This window comes from Parasteatoda tepidariorum, chromosome 4 (genome assembly GCF_043381705.1).
Source record: "Parasteatoda tepidariorum isolate YZ-2023 chromosome 4, CAS_Ptep_4.0, whole genome shotgun sequence".
Lineage (NCBI taxonomy): Eukaryota > Metazoa > Arthropoda > Arachnida > Araneae > Theridiidae > Parasteatoda > Parasteatoda tepidariorum.
The window spans coordinates 85,524,982-85,548,867 of record NC_092207.1 but is presented as its reverse complement, the minus strand read 5'-3'; the positions used below and the strand labels follow the sequence as shown (position 1 = coordinate 85,548,867).

Below are 23,886 nucleotides of genomic sequence, written 5' to 3'. Positions count from 1 at the left end.
GCATTTGAATGGTTCAAAAGATAGAGTTATGTTATAGTAAAGAATTCTGTTTTTCAAACTGTTGTGCGGTCTTAAGTACTTTGGGTCTTAATTTTTCAGTTTTCGGTTATACAAATACAATTATTTTCTTCTTTTAGCCTACTTTAAAAACATATTTTAATTATTTTTATTTTACTTTTGTGTCAGTTAGTTTATGCTGGAATTTCGATTAAGGATTGGATGGGTATTATAGTAGTAGTAGCAATGCTTGGCATCATTTAGGAAAAATTTGAACTTGTAATGGTCGTCAAGAATAGAACTGAAGATGAGATTTGAACATTTTCGTTCGTCTGACAGATTTCAGGAGGAATTCGATTGTCGATAGATTAATTATATTTAGCAATAATTAGATGCTAAATTCTGATATTGCGAGTAGAAGCAATGGGACACCTGCAAGTGACGTAGTATGGGTATTTCGAGCCTAATTGGTTGTTAAAACGCTGCTTTGCTTACGTTACTAATTGTTCTTTCAATTCTATTTCGCGTTAACTTACCCCGTCAAGCATCTATTCTCTTAAGTGATACATTCGATAATCCTTCGTAAAGATTCTTTCACAATGATTTCAATTCTTTCACCATATATTTCTTACTTAACATAAAGAGAGGCACGAAGCTATGTAGAACATAAACAAACTAATTATACATCGAAGTTGCCAGGTTCACAAAACAGAAATATATCACGTGTTACAATAAAATACATAAGCAAATAATAAACCTAAGAAATAATTATGTTTCGATAAATTCAATGTGCGATACGGTGCTGTATTCAATGAACTTCACATTAATTAACATTCTAACTTATGTGGAAAAACTTAGCTCAACTTTGACACGCCATTTTGTTTATTGACGATCAGCCGGTGCTAACGTCATAGGTCACATGTGTGGGCATATTTGGTCTTCTTCTTCTCGAAGTGCAAGTGCCCAATATGNAACTTGTAATGGTCGTCAAGAATAGAACTGAAGATGAGATTTAAACATTTTCGTTCGTCTGACAGATTACAGGAGAAATTCGATAGTCGATAAATTCTATTTAGCAATAATTGGGCGCTAAATTCTGATATTAGCGACTAGAAGCAATTGAAAATTTTATTGTTATTCTGCGCAAAGCTGCAGCTTGAGCAAGCAAGCTATAAGGAAAGTGGTTCAAATTCGATTCCTGATTAATTGCTTTTTGGTTATAATTCGATGCATTTTACTTGTAGCAGCTTGTTGTAGTTTATTTACGTCACACTAGAGCTGCGTAATGCACTATAGGGGACGCTTTGGGAAACATCCCTGAGGATGATCCAAAGATATGCTATCACAATTTTGATTTGCTGCTGAGGGGAGAGCACTCTCGCTTCGGTAACAGTTTCTAAGCATTCTCACTCACCTTTAGAATAGGCGTCCCTTGGATTAGAAGAATTATTCAGGCAAGCTCAAACTTTAACTCGTCTGTAAGATCTGATGTGCAATTGTCAATTGGTTGAGCGTAGTAGTACTTTATTTACGTCGCACTTGAGCTGCCCAATAAGCTATTGGTAACGGTAAAGGAAACAACCCTGAGGATGATCCGAAGATATGACATTACAATTTTTAACCTCTATAGAGGGGACCGCTCCCCCGTTTTGGTAGTCCAGTTATCTGTGTCAAGTGGGGCACTTTACAGTGGAACAATTAAACGAGGACCGATACCGTACTCCCTTGTTCGCCCCTCAAACTGATCGAGGTGGTCAGTGAATGTCCATTCTCACTGAATGCGGTTCACGCACTTCAGGTCATGTTAGAGAATTTGATTGGTGGGTTTTCACATAAAAATATTTTTAACCAATCAGCTTTTCATTCTTCTTCTCTCTTTCTTCTGTCACCGGAAGGGCGTGATCGTGATCCGCAATTAGTGACATTCTCCTGTGGTCCTTTTCCAAATTTTTGCTTGATTATGAGTATGACCCACTAGTAAAAAAATTGCAAACGGGAATTAGATTGGTGAGTTTTTCATAAACAAATGTATATCCCCAATCAGGTTCTCTCTAGCATTACTGAATTTGTATCCTTAAAATAAATTAGCTTACGTTAGTAGGAATAAGCCTTCAAATTGGGCAATTAATTTTTATTCGTTTCATATAAATATTTAGGCAACAGCAATGTAAATTAAAGTAGAAGTATGATAGGAATTCTAATTAATTTTGTTTGTTTTGATTCTCGTTAAATAAGAGCGGAAAGGTAATAAAACTTAAAATTTTGTGACATTAAAGAAAATTTTTTAAAATTTTATTTAACGAGAATTAAATTTTTTTATGTATGAAAACTTATAGTTTAAATTGCATGTTTTCACAGCTTTTATAAAATTTTGCGGCGGAATCTGTAAAGAACTTTGATGTTTATTCTCTTTTACTTGTTTTCGTTTATAAATATGAAATATTGCTGCGTAATATGAAACGTTTCAGTTATAAAAATTTTTATCTCTTTAATTTATAATTATTATAATAATTGTCTGGGTGGTTTTATTCAATTAACTTTTTTATTCTGCTAATTATTTAGTTTTTCAAAAAATATGTATACCTCCTAATGTTTAACGGATGCTCCATTTCCTTTTTTTTTTCAGGTTTCGATTAATTCTCAAAATTTTAAAATCTTAACACTTCTTCTTTTTCCAATGTTTATATATTTGCTACAATCGGTACAGAAAAGGATTCCTTTTGCATTATTTAACCATATTATTTAATGAAGGTTTAACATATTTTACTTTCCTATTTTACAAATCTATTTTCTTAGTTATTTTTCTATACATTAAGTTTTCACATCTGGGTATCATTTTATTATTGTGTTTTAAATGTAATGTTAGTAATAAAATTTTAATATTTTGTTTTTAATGATGTGATATTTTGCTAATAATGAAAAAGCACTCATAATTTAAATATTTTATCAGATATTGTATACAGGCTATATTTTTCGGTTTAGAATATGCTTTTTTTCTCTTAAATTGTTTCAAATATGTATTTTGATTTTTCTGGTGTTTTGATTCACCTGTTCAAGTTTAAATTTTTATTCTATACATGAAGTTATTTTTCTAGTTCTTTTTAAAAAAAAGTTAAAATGAAGTAATTTTCTGTTTTCAGTTGTTTTGTTATCGAATTAACTTTTCCGCAGGAAGAGTGTAGCTACCATCAGGGTAGATGGGGAAGTATCCTTGAGTATAAGGTGTTCCCAAAATATTTTCAAGTTAGAAAGATAATTCATCACATATTAAAAATATGAAATTTTCGGGGACTGAGGCGGTCCAACTGTGTGTGTTTGTCTTGGTGTCCCCAAAAATCTAATCTTTTTGGTTAAAGCTCATATCAAAGGGTATTTATATTTTGAAATAAATTGAAGAAGTTTATCTTTGACTCTTAAGTAGGCTATAAAATTTTAACACCTAGTTTATCCTTTTCTATGTTTTTTGTGTGTCACTAATTGGTTCTTAAATTTAGGTGCTGGTACTGGTATAGCACCTAAATTTAAGAACCTGTTTATCTAAATAAGAATTCTATGTCAGTATACATCAAAATAATTGCGAAGTTTTTGCAAATTTCGGATAGGGCTGCAGAAAATTCTCAGCCTATTTCCCTTGAACACATGTTTTTTTTTTGATATTTCTTCTTAAATTATAGTTTTTTTCTTTATTATTATTATTTTTTTTTTTTTTTTAAGAATCAAAAAATTTATTTGAGACATTTTTAAAAAGTAAAGTTTGCACAGATATTGTTGAAATATTTTTAAACTTTTTTTTTCCTTTAACAAAGCTGAAAAATTTATTTGGTTTTATACAACTGGATAAATTTCGTATAGCAACATATTTTTTAACAATATAAGGATTTGAAGCAATTTATAAATTGGACTAATAATATTTCCTGGGCTGCCTTTATTTTCCGTGAACCCCGTTTGTGCAATGGCACATATTATGCACCTTTGCTTTGAAGCAGTTGTATGTGAGAAACTAAAAAATATCATAGGTGGGGATCAACTCAAAAGGTATAAGCTTCTTAAAGTTTAAAATCTTTTTGCCACCTTGATGATTGTACTTGGCATGAACAGGTATCCTTTCTGAAATAACCCCTATTATAAAATATAATCATGAAAACTTTTTCAATTATCAATTAATATTATAAAAAACAATTAAAAAAAATCTGTTACATGTGAATTATGCATTGCATTATATTTCAACTTAATATAAAAATATATATTTAACACCAAACTGTTATGTAAGTAATGTAAAAGAATGAGTTCTTTTTTGTTTGTCAGTGTATATGAAAATGTCATTATTGAATGTCATTAATTAGCAGTATTCAATTCACAACAACAAATGTATCAAAATGATCATGTTTTTTTAAAAAAATTTTATGAAAAATGTAAGGTACTGAATTTTTTTCTATTATAATTTTTCTAAAAATAAGGAAAAGTACAAAATATGTCAAATGAACTAGTACGCATGCTTATTAAATAATGAAGTATTAGGTATGTTTTAGTACTTGTGATTCAAAAATATAAATAAAGAATAAACTACTTTCTTGTGATTAATTTTTATACAATGAAGCTTTAAGCACGACAGTGCTTAAAGCTTCATTGTTTTAAGCTTAAATAGTAGAGCATTAAATATAAAAGTATACAAATAATAGTATTTTAAATGAATTTTAATTGAATTATGATTTTTTATACAAGCATTGTATTTCAAAAATGTTCGAATCATTAATAAAAATATACTTTATATGTATACAATAAATATTTGTTTACACTGATATCAGAAATTTTTTTTTTATAAAAATAAATTGAATATTAATATATACAATTCATTAAAGCACCTCATTCCTATTTATGTTTGATTGTAGCAAGCATAACATATTGTTTAAGAAAATTAAAAAAAAAAAAAAAAAAAAAAAAAAAAAAAAAAAAAAAAAAAANAAAAAAAAAAAAAAAAGAAAAAAAAACGAAACTTTTGATCTCAACTCTTCTATAATTTTTTTTATAAGATTTTTATGACAAAATTGACTATTTATTCATTTAGTTTGAAACTGAAAGTATTTATGTAAATAATAGAATGTTAAGTATTCAAAAAGATTGTTTCTAAAATCCTTCTGGTTTAAACCAGCCAACCCTGACAAGCGTAAGTATAAATTCTTTAGTAAGATTTAGAAAAGCTGATATTTCTTGAAACTGGAGAATGAATTTATATTTTAAAAAATTATCTGTTTTGGTAAACAAATTTTTTGCCCACTTTGAATTACATTTTTTTTTTAAGAATTAAAAAAATTTAATAATGTTTATTAGACTTATTATTGTTCTTTGAAACTTAACATGTGATAAAAACTAAATTAGGTATAAAAAATTATTCACTTTATTTAAATTTTTTAAATAATGTATATATATATATAAATTTATATTTTTAATATTGCAGTTGAAAAAGTGTAGAATAGTTTAAAGTTTTTTTTTTTTCATTATGAAACAATATGAATAATATGAATTCAAATGTGCTCTGCCCATTTGTAATACACATTATAAAAAAAAAAATACTCTTAAAATACTCTCCTTTTTGAAAGAAAATTTTAAAGCTAAACATTTCAGTTTTCCGATTACCATATTGAAAAAGAAAAAGTTAAATAAAAACCGAAACAAAAATCGTTCTTAATTTTTAAATAAGAGATATAATGTTGAAAATCTTAATTTAACTTTTTCACATTGCTGTAAAATTTGGTTCAGTAGAACTCTTTAAAAAATACTGTCATAATAAAATTGCTTCAAGAAAGAAAATTTTATTAAAAAAATCAAAAGGGAAACGAAAAAGAAATTGTTCTTAGTTCTGAAATATAATTTTAACACATTATTCAATGTAAGCAGTATTCTAGTACAGTATTCTGTGTTACTAGTTACGGAGTTCTCCTTAGGAATAATAAAGGGTAGGGTGCTTCCTCACAAAAAAGGGCACTCACCACTTAAAATTTATCAAAATGTGTATCATTATGTAATAATTGAATTTGATCCTCAATATTTAAATTACCCTCTTTACTATTTTATGTGTATATTTCAAAAAGTAATTCTCAATCAGTATCAAAATAACAGAAAAGTTTGAAACTTCTGAAAAAAAAAAGTAAATTGAAATAAAGGATTAATTGATAAACAACTTGAAAGCTTTTTTTATGTATTTTAAACTGAAAATTATGGGAAAATAAACATTTAAAGGTGCATTTTTAAAGGTATTTATTAATAAAAAATAATAGTAAAATTTACAATTACTAAAAAAAACTCTATCTCTTGAGGCCGAATATCATGGGTCAGGGTACTGGTCTTGCTTCAGTAAGGTTCTGGGTTCGAATCCTGGGCAGGACATGGATGTTCTTTCCTTCTCTGTGCTAGCTGTCCTTACTGTGAGAACAACGATGTCATACCTAATATGTTGCCTTTAAAAATGTAGCCAAAAAATCTGCCCTGTAAAAATGCCTGAATTGATGAAATGTTAATACAAATGGACAAAAGAAATAAAAAAAAAAAAAATAACAAGAACTTTACAAATTGTGTGTAAAAACTATTTCTAATCATGTCTAGTAATAAAATATGATTTTATATAGATTATTCTTCATTAGATCTATTAAAATTTCCCCAAAAAAAAACTTTGTCAAAATAATTTTCCAAATAATATTTTGCTGAATATTTGACCAAATATTCGGCTAAAAAGTCCAATAGGCCAAATACCAAATAGTGACCGAATATTTGTTACATCTCTAATTATTATTAATTATTACATCTGAAATATTAATATCTGATTGTTGTAGTAATTACAAAAGCAAAATTGTGCCAATATAATTTTTCTTTTCTTTTTATGGAACATCTTTTGCTTTTAAATCAAAATTTTTTGGTCTGACATGTTAATTACATATTCAAAACACAATTCAAATTTAATATTATTGCTGATGAACTTATGAACATAAAGAAAACTGCAATAGTAGTTGACTAATATTGGCATGAATGAATAAGAAGTTTTAGATGAGTTCAGTGTATGGTATTGTTATATAAATATTAATTATTGTCTGATTGTTGTAATGATAAAATAATTACAAAAGTAGAATTGTGACAATATAATTTAATTTATTTGTTTCAGATGGAACTTCTTTTGCCTTTAAAACAAAATTTTATTTTGGTCTGACCCATTAATAACAGATTCAAAACATTGTTCGAATTTCATATTATAGCTATTTCATATTTTGGTCTAACCCATTAATAACAGATTCAAAACACTTCGAATTTTGTATTATAGCTGAGTAACTTATGAATATAAAGAAAAGTACAATAGTAGTTGAATAATATATATGATATGAATGAATAAGAAGTCTTAGATGAGTTCTGTGAAATATTTCTGTGCCAATATTTTATGGGTTTTAATTGAATTTCAATGGATGCTGTAAAAAGGGCCAGCTTTGCTTCAAAGCAGGTCAGAGCTGGACCTGCTCCGCTTGCTTCATTTGAAGATTTACCATCAGATGAATTGGAAAGTCCTGAAGAAATTGCTGAGAATCCTATTTATAGGTCTAATGCTGTTGAAGATGAGTCTGGTAGTAGCGACGCTCATTTAACAACTCCCGATTCATTAACTATATCATCACAGTCTACTCCTCGTATTGAGTGTGAGTTTGATTCTAATTTTACTCTTACTCCGAGTGAACCTTACGAAGGGCAGTCGTCTTCTGAATTAAGAACTATATCATTATCTTCTCTGTCAAAGGAAAGTAGTCTAAATGTTAAGCCAAAGAAGGGTTCTGCTGTCTCCTTGGGAACAATTGAAACTCCTGAACCAGAATATACTCAGAGAAAAAGTTCTTGGACAGACATCTTTAAAAGCCATAATCAGAATAATTTAAAAAGTGATTCTTCATCTGATAAAACTCTTAAAAAGAAGTCCCGTGAAGAATTGTCAAATAAAGATCAGGCAGAATCCAAATCAAAAGAAAAAGGAAAGTTTTTGTCTTTTTTTAAGAAGAAAACAAATAAAAATGTAAACACTGCTCTTTCTCCTGATGATTTTATTATATCTAGTGAGATTGTTAATATAACAGAACCAGAAGAAATTTTTACTCCTAAAATTACTAATGGAAATATACCTAAAGGTAAAGAGAATGAGTTGCCCAATAGCATAGAAGTTAGTAATAACATTAATATAGTTGAAGCACAAAACGATTTGGGAAAAATTAATATTGAAAAAAATGACAGGATACCTGATGAACGCAAAATAAATCGCAAGCTTATAAATATCTGCGAGAAACCTTTGGAGAAAGAATATAATATTCTGTCTCAACCAGAGTTTAAGCAGCTTGATAAAGTATCAAAAACTGAAAACATTCAAGCTATTGTGCATAATATTGACCAAGAATCTTCAGAATCTGAATTGGCATTTGAAGAAAAAGATGAAACTCTCTCTATATCAGAAGTTGAAAAGAAAGAGGAAGCTGAAACTGATTACGAAGCTGAAACACTTTTAACTCCTGATATTTCTGAGATAGAGGAAGACCAAGTCATTGACTTACAGCCTGTTTCATATGAAATTTCTAAGCAAGTCCTGATGCCATCCAGGCAACAGAGGCTGGAAGTTACAACTAAGCCTATTGACAGACCGCGCAGCACAACTCCTATAAATGCAGCAACGTTGGAGGCTTTCATCCACTCAGCATCTCCAACATCTCAAATTAATGTTGAGAAAATAAAGTTGTCCTTACCAGGAGAGCAGTTCCTGGGACGAGTCAAAAGTCCTAAAAAATCTGCTGTTAAAAGTTGGAGTGACTTTTGTGAAAAAGGACTTAGTCCACGAATGTACAAGCGAAATGATATTGATGACGGTGAAAGCTTATTTTCCCCATTTGAGGGTGCTAATTTTCCATCTGAAAATGTGCCATTCACAGACTCTGATCCTAATTGGGCAGCTTTTGAGTCTGGTTTTGCATGCTCAGATAATAATAATAGATTTAGTGACAATTTTAGTTCTATCAAAGAATTTGAATTTAGTACAGATTTGAATGATCAAATACCCCAAAAAGTTTCTGATCCATATCAGCCGTTTGAAACTAATTTCTCTCCATGCTCGTGTGAGTGTCATAAGCAAACCCTTGATCAAACTGACAGTGGACAAATTCCAAGCACAGAAATAGATCAAAAAAGTTGTTCTTCTTGCCAATGCCAGTTAGAAATGAAAGGATTTGACAACTTCAAGTCTGATTTTTCTAGTAACTTGAATAACTGTGATGTTGCCAATATTGATACTGTGGTTCTAAAATGAGGTAATGCTTTGTTAGTAATTTGTAACTTTTGATCTAATGTTCAGGTTTTCATGTAATATGCAATTCTAATGGCTGAAGGAGCAGACCTTAAATAAGCTCATAAATTATATATAAATTTTAGGCATTGAAATCAGTCACAAAAACATAATAATAATTGGATACGAAAAAAAAATCTTAACTTTTTTTTGTACAACTTAATTTGTTATAACTTAAAAGTTATAGCAAATATAAAAGTTTGAAAACTTCTATTTTGATTATAACTAAAAAAAATTACAACAAAAATTAAAATTACCTTTTTTGTACTATCCCATATCTTTTGAGCTATTTAAGCAAATAAATTTTGGTGCACAGTTATGAGATTTGTTTTCTATCGTAATACATAACTCCATCAAATTTTTTTTTCTAAGGAGTTATTTTCAGATAAACAAGTTTTACATATGTGAAATTTTTTATTTTTTATTATACTTTCAGAGATAGTAAAAAACACCTATTGCCTCAATATTTAGCTTATGCTTTCATTTCCGCCGTAATTATAACCCAAACTCTATTTGTACCTTTTAGATAAACCCCAAATGGAATAGTGTCAAGTTTTTGTGAACTGATTTATTATGTTCCTGCACCTGTTGTGATGTTTAGGTTGTACTTGCGTTTGCAGAGATAAATGTGATGTAATCATCAGGAAAGTAGGAGGAGGAAAAAAGTTTCAGCTTAATATCATCACAGTTTTTCTTCTTCCCAAGTTTAAGTGTGATGGCCTGGTATAAATTTGTAAAGAATTTCATTACATTGTTGGAGATAAATTCAGATATTATGGTATCAATGGAAGTAACGTATATATATTGCAAGAAAATTATTTGATTCAAAAGATAATTATTGTCAGCAAAGATACTATGAATAAATTTTCATTGGTAAAAGGTAAGAAATTTCTTTTAAATAAGATGTCTTACTTCGCTAAAATTTGTGCCTGACATTAATATTTATATATATTTTTAATTATTAAATGCTAAAGCCAATTTTTGTTTTTTGAGATATTTCTCGCCCTTGACAATTTTTGATGATTTATTAGTTTTAGAATCATAAAACTGATAAGTTGAGAATTAAACACTCATCAGGAAAAATCGCTTCTTTATTGCTTCATCTAAATTCCTTCACCCCTAAATCAGCATTAAACTAAAACAATGTTAGCTGATATGAGTACTGAGCACACGAGTTACCACAAGATAATCACAATCCCTTCTAAACTATTACATCCACTTCCCTGCAGAACTGTTTATGCCCAAGTCATTATGAAAATTATCAAAAGGTCATTTTGCTCCTGGGTCTATGACTACAAAACCAAAAGAACAGGGACAGGATTTTGCAGAATTTTTCAACTATCTGAAACACTATTTGTGTAATTTGTTATTGTTCATTATACTTTCTGTTAAGAAAATGGTATTCATTTCAATAATAAATTATTATTTTTTCTTCACAGGGAACTTCCAGAGCTAAAGTCCTTGTCTAGTTATATTTTACCAAATGACAAAGAGAGAGTCTTCTAACATTACAAATTTATATATTGCTTACTAATATGGCAAGAAAGTATTTTTTCTGAATCTAAAGTTTATAAAATTGTAATAAAACTGTACAAAGAAATTAACCTATGAAATAATGTTATTTAAAAATTACTGTAGTATTCTAAGTCCAGTGTATTAAAAGATTATGACATGTTTAAGTTATGCTTAAAAATAAACAGTAAACTTTCATTGGAAGCTTTATTAAGTCATAGTATTTCTTTATTATTATTATTAATAATTTAACTTTTTTGTCATAATTTATTTTGTAATTGCTCATTGTAATTGCTTGTTGTTACAGTCTTATTGTCTCTAACAACAATAAGCCAAATGTTTAATTTCACTTGTGATTGATAATTTTAACAACCATTATATTTATGCATTGCTGCTCTTTTGCTTTGTTTAAAATATATTGCTATACATGCTAATCAATTGTTAGAGTAGTAGGTATTTTAGTTTTAGAACTAGGCCATTCTAATTTATCAAACATTTAATTTTAACCATGAAACTTATAATATCTACATTGTCTACATTTTAATAATAGGTAGAAAGCTTCAAGTGCAACTAATATATATTTTGGTTGTCTTTAGTTTTTTTATTAAAATAGATTTTTAAAAACTTGCCATTAATATGCACAAGTGTTTGAAATTTTCTAAAAACTATTCTTCTTTCATATTGTAGAGATTATAGTTTTTAAAATATTTTTCTTCTTGCCATTATAGTTAAAATTTATACCTCTGTCCAAATGATTCCTGCCAATTTAGCGTGCATTAATAATATAAACTTTGCAAATTCTGAACTAAAAAAGTTTTGTTGCATATTTTCTTATTGTAATGAAGTTCTTGAAGCATTTTGAATTTAATAATTTTGAACATGTTCCTAAAATCATATAAAAAATATAATTAAGTATGTATTAAAACAGTATTTTCAACCATTTCAGTTTTTCTGTAATTTCTATATCAGAGAAGTTAAGTTTTGACTAATTATCTTGATTTTTATCCATTTTGGGAGTTTATAATTTTTAATTTCCTCTAGAATTTTTTAAAAATCTTTTGATAATTCTTTGACAGAATTACCTTTTAAGTTCAAACTCAGTTTATAATCCTTTTCCACAGCATTTTTGAGCATTTCAATTGAATAAATTTACTCATTAATTCTTAATTAGTAAGAGTAAGCTGATGAAACTAATTGCTTTAATATTGTATATCAAAGTGATGAAAAGAGACATAATTATAAATCTTCAATTAATAAAAAACAACTATCAATTCAATGTTATGTTGATTAATGTGTTCAAGTTATTTTAAATTTTTTTTTATTTGTGTTTGTTTTTTGGTAAAAAGTAAATAGTTTTTAAACTAATATAGTAATTTTTTTCTCGCATTTTATGAAGTCTACCATAAAATAAATGTTTCAAGTGTTTGCTTTTACTTAAGGTAAATAAATGAAGGTTTTTATTCTGTATTAGTTAATTGTTCATTTGCTTATTAAATACATATGCTTGCCTTAATATTATAAAATTAATTATGAATTTTAAAGAAATATACTAATTGTATTCTAAAAATCAGAATACATTGATGTTAAAATCAATGCATAAATTCTAAATCATGGCAATAACAAAACAAAACAAAAAGAAGTCTGGAGTATCAATTGTTAAAAGAAAATGTTTTCTTCTTTTCTTTTTACTGTTTGGCTTATTTATCTAGATCATTATCTCATATCACTCACCATTAACGCTAGAAGGGCGGCTGGTGCCATTTTAGCCCCTTTGTGTTTTTTATTGTTTTGTAATTCAAAATATAACTTACTGAAAATATTGAGTATTTCTGACTTTTTATAATTTGATCCAATTTATGTGCCTATTTAATCCGTATGCGTTATCCTTACAGGAGCATATATATATGAACCTTATACTTAGAATAATGGGAGAGGTCGGAGTAACCCCTATGGTATTTTGTTTCGTACAGCATAACTCCAGGTAGGTTTTGGTGCAAGGTTCCTCTTTTGTAGGTATAAGGTACCCCAATTTTATTTTTAAAAGAAAGATACAAGTATTTCGACCTATCTTCAATTATTATTTATGTATAGAAGGAAACTCAATTATTTAAGAAACTATTGTATGAGTATAATTGATAAATCGGTGTTCCATTTAATCAAATATTTTCCCTCGTTAAATCAAATTAATTACCATAGATTTTTGATAACCGAGTCAAATATATTTCTTATTAAATTAATTATAATTATATTTTAAGATTTTTTCAATGTCGAATAGAACTACTCACAAACAATCAGAGAAAGGCTAGACTGGCCCGTTCAGACAGTCTTTCTAGTGTTAATATAATATTAATAGTTTATGTATCTTTAAGAAGTTTTTTTTAAAAAAAGAAGAATTGTTCAACTTTAAAATTAAAGGCTAACCATTTTATGTTCCAAATTATTTTGTCAACTTTTTTCTTATTTATTTACATCTGAATTATTTATTATTCCATTCTTTTTTTTATGCTTTCTTTGTATAATCCTGTTTTTCTGGTTTTGATTTATTCTTCTGTATTATTATTATTGCAATTTAGTTAGTCGTGTGAAAAACCTGTGCATTCATAACATTATTTGAAATAAAAACTTCATATTCATATAATTGTTGTGAATAAAAAATATATATTTCCAGTTAGGTACTATTAAAGAGATATCAGTGACTTCTCTTTATTACCAATAATTTTGCTAATTTGAAAAACATAATTTAAGCTAATTTTTATCTATAAACTATTGATCATTTTTTTTAAACTTCAGTTAAAGCTGTCAGGGTAAAAATTTCTTTTTGAAATATAATTACTGTAAGATAATTCAATTACTTTTCATCTATTTATTTACTTTATTGGTTCATTTTTTTGCATAATTATAATTGTAGTTTGGTGGGAATTATCACTCATTTCTGAGTTTATTTTGTTTTTAAAAATAATACAAATGTCTAAAAACATTTTTATGCTAATCGTATGATTTACTCTTAGGGTAGTTTTTGTTTATTACTTTTTATTTATACTTTCTACATCATAATAGTTTGATTAAAGTTGGAAGTTATTGCTCTCTTCAACTTTTTTTTATAAATGGTTCATAAGTTGTCAAAAGTCTCAGGTATTCCATTGAAAACTATGAACTGTACATTTTTGTGTGAATAAAATTTGCAAGTATTTTTTTTGTTTTAAAGGTTTAGTATTTGAAATATTAAATAAATTTTTTATACTTAGCTGCATTAACCATTTCAATCTTTAATGCATAAAATGCATTAAAGATTGTGATGCGTAAATTAATAAATTAGAAATGTTAAAAATAAAAAAAAATGTAAAAAAGTAAAACTTTTCCTAATTAAAACAGAACAAGAACCTAAAAATTAGTTAAAAAAATTTTCAAAAGTTATCGTAGGAAAAACTTTATATTGGGAGTAAATAAATAAGAATTCCTATTACTCTGTTCAGATATCCTAAAATTGACCTAATCGAATAAATTGACCATTCTGCTTTGGTCACTAGGGTTTTTATTCCTCACCAAGTTTAAAATTAGCTACCAAGTTCATCAACAGAGGGGGCAAAATGAAAAAAACCTTAAAATAATACTTCTTAAACAAACAGCCATTTGCAGTAACAATGTGGTGCAGTCTAACAAAATTAACAAACACCTCTGTAAATATCTCAATTGGAATGATTCCGTATGCACCAGAAAACATTTCTAGTCAGCAGTGTCACCTGTTAACAAACTTTGTAACTGATTAGGAAACTTGGTGTGAATAAATTTTTGTTTTCTTCTGCATAACGGAGTAAGCCATTCAATTCTTCTGTTATTTCAGTTTCTTCGGTTCATTATTTTTCAAACAATCTGTAATTTTCTCTGAACATATGATATATAACTTGGTTATTCTTCTACAGTATTGTTATACAGTATTAACATTTGTACTTGTTTTGTTCTTTGAAGAGTTTAAAAAATTGACAAGTACTTATGGCTTCAAAATCATTTTGCTTTTAGAGTTTTACGGAAAACAAGGGGGAAATAAAACAAGTTTTTGCCCCCTAAGTGCTTGGATAGTAGGTAAAATTGTAATAATTTCTCTCAAATACCTGTTCTCATATTATAACCTATGAGAAACTGAGGTTTTAGTGGTTAGAAAGCCACTAACTTTGAGTTCATGAAAAGCTGGGTTTAAACTCAATTTATTCCAAACATAATCTGTTATTTTCTTTATCCCTGTTAGATACTTGCAGTCTAAACCTTGACAAAGAGTCTTTGTTTTCTCTTTTTACTGTATTTAATTTTTTTTTAAAAATTTATACAGTACAGAACCCGGTATCCGGAAATCAGAAAACCAAAAAACCGGAACGAAATTTGATAAATTTTCCAGGCCATTCTTTAAAAAAAAAAATTTTTTTCCTCATAAGATTTTAGGATTTTTCTTTCTTTTTTGAAAGATGCTTACCTTACCATCATTTTAGAAATAATCATTAGTGTATTACTTCATCGTTTTTTCTTATTTTTAAGATTATTTTCAAATATTAATTTTTTTTGTTGGGTTTAGCAATAAAAAAAAACGGCTTTTTGTAGCGATTCTGAAAACCGGAAAAATCAGTTATCCGGAATAGGGATAGTCCCAATCGTTCCGGATAATTTGTTCCCTACTGTATATATTTTTTTTTCAGATATGATGATTACTCTGTTTTTTTTTTTTACCTCGATAAAGAATATCCTTGTCTTAGTTTGCATCCTGAACATGCTTGTTTTAATTTTTGATAGATAATTTTCTTCCTTAAGTTTTGCTGCCGTAACTGATCACTCTAATTTTTGATAGAGAGCTTCCTTGTCTAAATTTGCTTACTTTATATGCTCACTGTAATTGTTCATAGAAAAGTTTCTGGATATGATCACTCTAATTTTCATTGATAGTAAACTTTCTTGCCTTTGTTTTGCTGCTGGATATGAGCACTCTAATTTTCATTGATAGTAAAATTTCTTGCCTTAGTTTTGCTGCTGGATATGAGCACTCTTATTTTTATTGATAGTAAACTTTCTTACCTTAGTTTTGCTGCTGGATATGAGCACTCTAATTTTTATTGATAGTAAAATTTCTTGCCTTAGTTTTGCTGCTGGATATGAGCACTCTAATTTTCAATAGAAATTCCGCCCACCCCCCATAGTTTGACTCCTAAGCTTGCTCTCAATATTTTTTTAATGGAATTTTTCAAGCTTTGTACCAGGCAGGTTCTCTATAATTTTCAAAGTCTCTTTATTGAAAGGTTGAAAAAATGTGTTGTAAGAAAAATGCAGTATCATGAGTTGTGTTATTTGACAATCTAGTTGTTATAGTTGGGAGGGTATTTCTGTGTTCAATATCTAAAGTATGTTAGACATTTCCTATCTTCTGTCATTTAAAATGCAGTTAATAAAAGCTTTATATTACTTGTTGCATAATTAAGTGGTGATAACAAATGTTGAAACAGAGTGCCAATCTATAAAATCATTATACCATTTAAAACATTATTTTGTTTTCATTGTATATAAATCATACAATATGTTGTATGTTCAAGACTTTATCTGTATCTGTCTCTATCATTCATCTATCTTTAACTACTTAAAAAGGTGTTGCCCTGGCATTTGGTTTTATGGTTAATAGCTAGAGAGATTTTTGTTTGTGTTTGCAGATTTAATGTGTGCAAACTATGTGTGTTGCAAATAGTAATTTGCAATATTTTCTCTTCCTTAAAATAAAATATTGGTATATTTCATATTTTTATTTTTGAAGGATTTAAAATATCTTACTGTTGCTTAATTTTATTAATTATAGTATTTTCTATACCTGTACATTATAATGATTTTTTACATATTCTTTTTATTTATATTAACTTTTTTTGAATAATTTTTCCCTGATTTCATTTGTATGCATTGTGAAAGTTTGAACAGTTAGTATTAATCAAGTTAAAAATGTAAAATGTCTATTGTTCATATTCATTTGCAACTATATAAATGTTTTTGCTATATTGTACTGGATAAAAAAAATACATATCATCATTTATTTCATTATTACTTTATCTCCTAATTTCAGTAGTATTCGTTCAGTTTTTTATTACTTTAAACTTAAAAATTCATGAATATGATTTTAAAAAAAATTTACCAAATCATGAAACGATTTAGAATTTTTACTGATTATAAAAAATACTTATTCTGTTACTTACAGTTTGTCTCAAAAATAAACATACATATATCTTTTACAGTTTTACAGTGAAATTTTATAATTTAATTTATTTTGTAAATAAAAAATTTCAGAAAAAATTTATTTTTAACCTAACAAAATTTTCACATCATAAATCATAAGCTTTCTATTTAAAAATAAATAATCTTCCTTTTTTTTAAATTTAAAACTGTGCTCTCTGCTTTTTCTGAAAACAATCCAAATTAACTTTATTCTTCATTATTATGAATATTTCTGAAACTTCTCTTATTGTAAATGATGCAGAGCTGATAGCTTTGTCTTGCAAGTTAGTCTTTACAAGTTTTACTAAGTGATATTTTATTGAATTTGGGTAAATTGGTTTTAATTTTTATGTACTGACAATCGGGGGGAAAGAAATATGCTTCAGCCTTATCTACAACAAGTTTCAAATTGTAAATCAATAATTCCCTAAACCTCATTTAAAATGATTGGTTCATAGCTTTCACAGTTTTGGCATTTTAATTAACTGCCAAAATACAGGATTTCTTGAGTACTTTTCTCAATTGTTCTAAGATTATCACTTAGTATATTTATATTATGAGATCTGGGAAATTTAAAGATATGGCTTGATTAATACATGTTGAATAGTTAATAAGATCGTTTTGTCCACCAAGATCTTCAATTTTAATATATAAAGTTTTCCGGTGAATTAAAGGTTCTCATATATGCTTATTTTTGTGATTGACTTTATATTTTGTTATAAATGATTCATACTATTTTTTAAAAGATTTTTCTAGCATTTAATAGCCGTTCATGTATTACAATAGTATTTTCTTGATGATTTTGGACTATCTTGTAACTTAGAATAAGCAAAACGTACAATTTCCATATTCATATATGTTTTTTTTTAACCTGGAATTTATTTCTGAATAACTATTTTTTGCCCTACAATGTAAATGTTTCTGCTATTTATTAGGATTTTTTTTAAATTTTTGTTTCTGAGGAAGGGAATTACTTATTGTGCTTCCTCTTTCACCTTACCAGCAGAATTAAGCAAATCCTTTATTAATTATATAATCCTTTATTAATAAAATTATAAGCAAAGCTATTATTGTATTTTAAAACTTTATTTTGTGTTCTCAAACTGTTTTTTTTAAATGTATAATAAATATTTTTTTTTAATAAAAACTTATTATAAAGTAAAATTAAAAACAAATGCACAATTACTTTTACATGTTTTTGTGGTTAAAGAAAAAGGTTATAACTTTGCTATGGTTATTATTTTTAGTAGTCTTTTATTTATTGATTTTCATTTTACTTAAAGTTATTTCTAGATTTTTTATTAAAAAATAATAAAATTAAAATTATTTCTGGATTTGTTTTTATTAAAAATTCAATGTCCTGTCATGATTTAAATGAATGAAAGACAAATTTAAACTTTGGTTTATTAATAATAATATTCTGGTTATTACAAATTGTAACCATCCTTATTTAGAATTAAAACTTCATATTCAGTTCCACAATTATCAATTTCCATTTACAAGATTATTGAAAAAATTGAAATATGAGTGAGATTTTCAAGTAATTAAAAATGTCTTCTTAGCGGATTAATAGTGAACCATTTTATTTGGGCAACAATCTAAGAAATTGCATTTAACCTTGCATATTGTTTATAAAATTACATCCTTTTCATTTTTCAATGCTCTCTATCCATTTTTACTCATATTCCATTGTACTAGGAGTTCTCTAATCACTGTCCTATTATATATTTTTAGAATTCTTGTCAAAACTGACATAAAAAAAGTGTGCATATTATGAGTCTCAAATTTTTTAAATCGAGAAAAAAACGTAATCGACATCAATCAAATCACTAGTGAAGGTGTGAGGAAAAACTCAAAAAGAGTTTTGGTTGTCTTATGAACATAGTCGGTGTTCCTTCTCATCAGCTTTCTACTGTTTTGTGTTTCTTTCAGCAATCAAACAAATTTTAATTTTTTTCAGTCCCGTCTCATTCACTAGTGATTCAGCAGTTTTCGATTGTGGTATTGTTTCTGATATTAATTTGTGACTCCTGTAGTAAGTAGAATAGGCGTCTCAAGGCTACGTGATTTCTCCACTAAACACACTTTCCCTCTTCATTAGTATGGTTTCGGAAAATTACTCCTTTCCCCACGACAATAGGCTTCAGTAAAAAGTTGGATTATACTGGCGAAGGGAAAAAGAGTGATTTGCGGAAGCCATGGTAACGGAGATGGGAAAATGCAGAGACTGGAGACCTTGAGAGGCCTATTCAGTTTACAAAGAGTATAATGTATGTACACTTTTGTCGTCATCTTCGGCGAAGATTCTGAAAATATTAAAATTTAGGGTGGAAGAAAACATGAAACACCCGTTTTTGTTGTTTAGAGTAACTTTTCTATGATCTTCTCTTTTGAAATCTTATTAATGTGTGCAATTTATTATTATATAGTGCAATTTTTTGTGCATTTATTTACTTATTATTTTTGTTTTGTTGTTGTTAATTTGAAGTCTGTTATTTTATGTGGCATATTTCATACTCACTGTAAAACCTTTTCGTTCCTACATCTGTTTTAAGGAAATTGTGGGGTAAAAGACGTCTGCTCAATATTTTGTTAAGTTTTACACGATTGTGAAACCAACCCAGTTATTCCAGTTTGTTCATAATGTCGTATAGATGTATTGTTTATTTAGTGCTGTTGGCATTTTCATCTTATATAAGAAGTATTTATTGAGAATAAATGTTCTTGTTACACCGTTAGTTGCATATAATTTACTTTCAGCATTTTTTTTCCATTTATTGAAACAACGAAATTACGAACTCTTGGACTATATCAGTAACAAATCCAACTGTTAATAAAAGAAAGTAAGAACTACGTTTTTCAAGTGGATTAAAATAGCGAAAATAATTTTATTTTTGCCTTTAACTGGAGTGGAAAACGGTTGACAATATGGAAAACGGTTGACAATGATAATTTCGAATGAGTAACCCTTTAACGCAGAATTTTCATTAAACATGCTTTTCTTACTTTTTCCATTTTGTATTAATTTAGATAAAAATAAGTAAAAAGTAGTATATTTAAAATTTTAATAATTTTTGGATGCGAAATACAGCATCAAACAACGTTGTCCCTTTTTGCATTAACGAAAATTCCAAACAATTTTTGAAGTTCGCACTTATTTGCAGTTTAGATCTAAAAGAAACAATAATCCACAATTCCTTTGATTTACAAAATCAATTCTATATTTTAGAACAAATATAATTCCGAGAATCTTACAGATTTTATTTAGTAACTGTGAGACTGTTTTTTATAATTAAAAATACCAAAATATATTTTTACTTGTAATTAGAGCATCAGAAAAAATATATGAAAGGGACGGTATCCCATCTACGCCAAAGGGTTAAAAGGAAGCGAGAGAAATTCATTTTGGTCAAACATAAAAGAAAACAAGGGAAGGATTAGGAAATTAGTGACTGTGTCCCTTCACGTGTTTAGTTTTAGATGAGGCAAAATAATTCAATAAAAGAAATTGCACTTTGGGATACTACCAGTTTCTAAGAATCTGATGGGAACAAAAGTATATTTTCTTATTTTGACCTTAACCACAATAGATGACATCACAGCAAAAGTTAGCTATTGAGACATTGAATGAAGGTGAGAGAGAGAAAAAAAAAACTTGATTGCTTAAAAAAAAAGTAATTTTTTTTTCTTCATAAAACTTTTCAATTGAGTATTTTTTTCTTTTATGATTAGAAGAAAGGATTTTTGAGTATTTTGGTTACGAGAAAATAAAGATAATTTATTGAGACTGACCCGACCTCAATTTTGATTTTTACTACATTTTATATGAATTTGAAAGCAGTGAAGTAGTTCCAACTTAGTTGCGTGGAGTGCATTTCAATAAGTAATTTTTGTTTATAATTTTTCCTACAACAGATCCTTTGTCCGATAACCTAATAAAATGCCTTGGTTTAAATAACTTTTAATACCTTTTTTTGATTTGTTAAAAACTTTTATGAAAAGTCTAAATTCTTGTTCTCCCTCCCCCTTAAAATAATTTTGATCTTATATTCTTATTATTATATATATATAGATTATATATATAATAGATTATATATAGTACTTATTCGGAATATTATTGGAGAGTTTACGATTTCTTCTTTAAATGGCTGACGAATTTCAAATTGTTATCTGGTATGAGAAGTGAAAGTAAAAAAGTATAATAATTAAGATAAGAAATATGTATATTTCCTTTAAAGTTAGATGCATGATAATATAAAATTTGCAGATTTCAGTAGCTTAAAAGCCTGTCTCATCAAATCATTGAAACAACACATAAATTGTACTTTCTGAAAGTAAAAATCAAAATGTAAAATTAAATAAGTATTTTTGGACATCCGCCTGATTTGAAGTTGCGATACGATTACAGTAAAATATACAGATAGAAATAAATCTTTTCATATTTAGACTGCAATCTAATATACTGAGAGAAAAGCACGCACTGTGATCCGTTTTTGCTATCTTTTTTAGTATGTGCTTAGTTTTCTATTTAGCTACTGAATAAGTCAGACTACCAGATTTGTGAATGGATTTATTTTGTAGTGCTATAATTGCCTGATGGATTTTAAATCCCCATACATTTTTAGTGTCTTTGGTGAATCCGGATCAATTCATAGCTTGATTTGACGGAGATAGATACAGTGCGGCTTTGATGAGAACTCCTCCAGACTGAAAGTCTGGGGCTGTCTGCTGCTATGGTAACAAGCGAGAGCACATTTCTAATGTGGGTGAAATAGAGGAAAGAAAGTGTCGATTGGTTTACTTTTACTCACGACGACCTACGCTAAGATTAAGACAAAACTATTTACCCCACACCCCTATTCCAAGTGACCTTTCCTCGTAACTATAGTACCCGCCAGGACGCGAGACGGGTGTCTGGAGGGGTTCTGAAAGTCGCACTATATTCTTTTTCATATCTGATAATCATAACAGATCTGTGATTTTAATTTCTTTCCTAATCAGTAGAATATTTTGGAATTCGGAGAATTCATTTGTGTGCCAGAGCATCAAAAGATAGTGATTTTGAATGTGTGATCTTGTTAGAATATTTTGAAATCTTTCTCGGGAGAATTCATGTCATCTGTGTGCCGGAGATAGTGATTTTGAATGTTTGATATCCATATCAAAGGTGTTTTTCCTTTCCACCGCAGTAGAATTCTTTGAATTTTCTGGAGTAACTTTTAATTCTTTCTCAGGAGAATTCAAGTCATTTGTGTGTCGGAGATAGTGATTTAGAATGTCTGATATCCATAACAGAGTAGTTATTGCTTTCTGTCTCAGTTGAATTGTTAATTCCTTCTATATTAGTAGAGCATTGTGAATTCTCATGAGTCGATTTTCCTGGATTATTTGCTAAATCCATTTCCTGAAGTGTTTTTTCTCGCAAATCTTCCACAGTTTCTAATAGTTCCATAAGAACATCGTCTGTTATTTCATGTGCGTTTTTTAAACGAATGGCGGCGAAACCTTCGAGCACTTCCTTATTTTCAAATGCCTGGTAAAAAATGGATTGCTTTAGCAACTAGTCAACTCTTTTAAAATATGCAATAGTTATAAGAATAGTAATAATGATATATTATTAAAGCTTTTGCATCACGTAATTATAATTTTCCTGCCAATTAATTTTAATCAGAACTTGCATTGTTCCTTACTTCTCCGTGTTACTAAGTTTAAAGGAGAAAAATTACAATATTTTTTAATATAAATTTAGAGACTTATTGAAACGGTATGTAATATTAAGATATTTTTTTAGTGTGCAATGATAAGAAAACATTTTCGAAGCAAAAATATAGATTTTGCATTGCGTTTGTCTCGTGTTAAAAGTAACGATAACCTTATTTTCTACCCCTTAACTATTCCGCGATTTGTTGAGAAATTTTCGCACAGAGCTCTGCCAGCATTACAGTTGAGGAAAACCATAACACAATGCAAAATCTCTCTAGTAACTTCCTATAACTTATTTTCATACGAATCGTAACAAATAAATGCTTTGGGTTTTAAACAATAAAGTCACGTAATATATTATTTGGAAGGAAGATAATATTAAATACTTATAAATAAACGCAGCTTTTTTAAACTGTTTTTAATCAGTTTATGAAAATATCATTGCGTTGTTGTTTTTTTCTCTTTATGAAATAATTCTGTCAATGTTAAGGTTAAAATTTTCTCATTAGAGCTTAAAAATGTTATTTTAATTACTCTAAGAATAATTGGTACTTGCACTTCAAGAAGAAGAAGGTCACATGTACGCGCGCATGTGACCTATAACGTCAGCGCTAGTTGATCATTTATAAACAAAATGGCGTGTTAAAGTTTCTCCACTTAAGTTAGAATGTTAATTAATGTGAAGTTAATTAAATACGGAGCCGTATCACATATCGAAATTGCTGAAATATAATTCTTTCTCGTCTGCGTCGTTTACTTAACTTTCATCGATTTATTATTTGTTTACATATTTTATTGTAACCGTGATATATTTTTGTTTCGTGTACCTTGCAACTTCGATGCATAATTAGTTTGTTTGTGTTCTACATGGCTTCGTGTCTGTTTTTGTGTTAATTAATAAATATATAGTGAAAGAGTTGAAATATTTGTGAAAGAATATAGAATGTGTCACTTAAGAAAATTGATGCTTGGTTTACTGGAAATAAAATGGAAAAAAAATCATTTTCTAACGTAAACAAATGCCACGTTTCAACAACCAATCAGGATCGAGGTACCCACAGTACGTCACTTGCAAGTATCCCTTC

General features: G+C 28.1%; 1 protein-coding gene across 1 annotated transcript; it reads left to right on the top strand.

Moving 5' to 3' along the window:
• The first annotated feature begins 2,147 nt into the window (after nt 1–2,147).
• Nucleotides 2,148–19,836, top strand: LOC107444063 (DNA ligase 1). The gene is made up of 3 exons (XM_016058131.4): nt 2,148–2,241; nt 7,151–9,317; nt 10,792–19,836. The coding sequence occupies exon 2, from the start codon at nt 7,442–7,444 to the stop codon at nt 9,314–9,316; it is 1,875 nt and encodes a 624-aa protein (XP_015913617.1). The 5' UTR covers nt 2,148–2,241; nt 7,151–7,441; the 3' UTR covers nt 9,317; nt 10,792–19,836.
• Nucleotides 19,837–23,886: the final 4,050 nt, after the last annotated feature.

Bases quoted from the DNA above. Each gene is read 5' to 3' on its own strand.
- LOC107444063 (XM_016058131.4), top strand. From the start codon at position 7,442: ATGGATGCTGTAAAAAGGGCCAGCTTTGCTTCAAAGCAGGTCAGAGCT.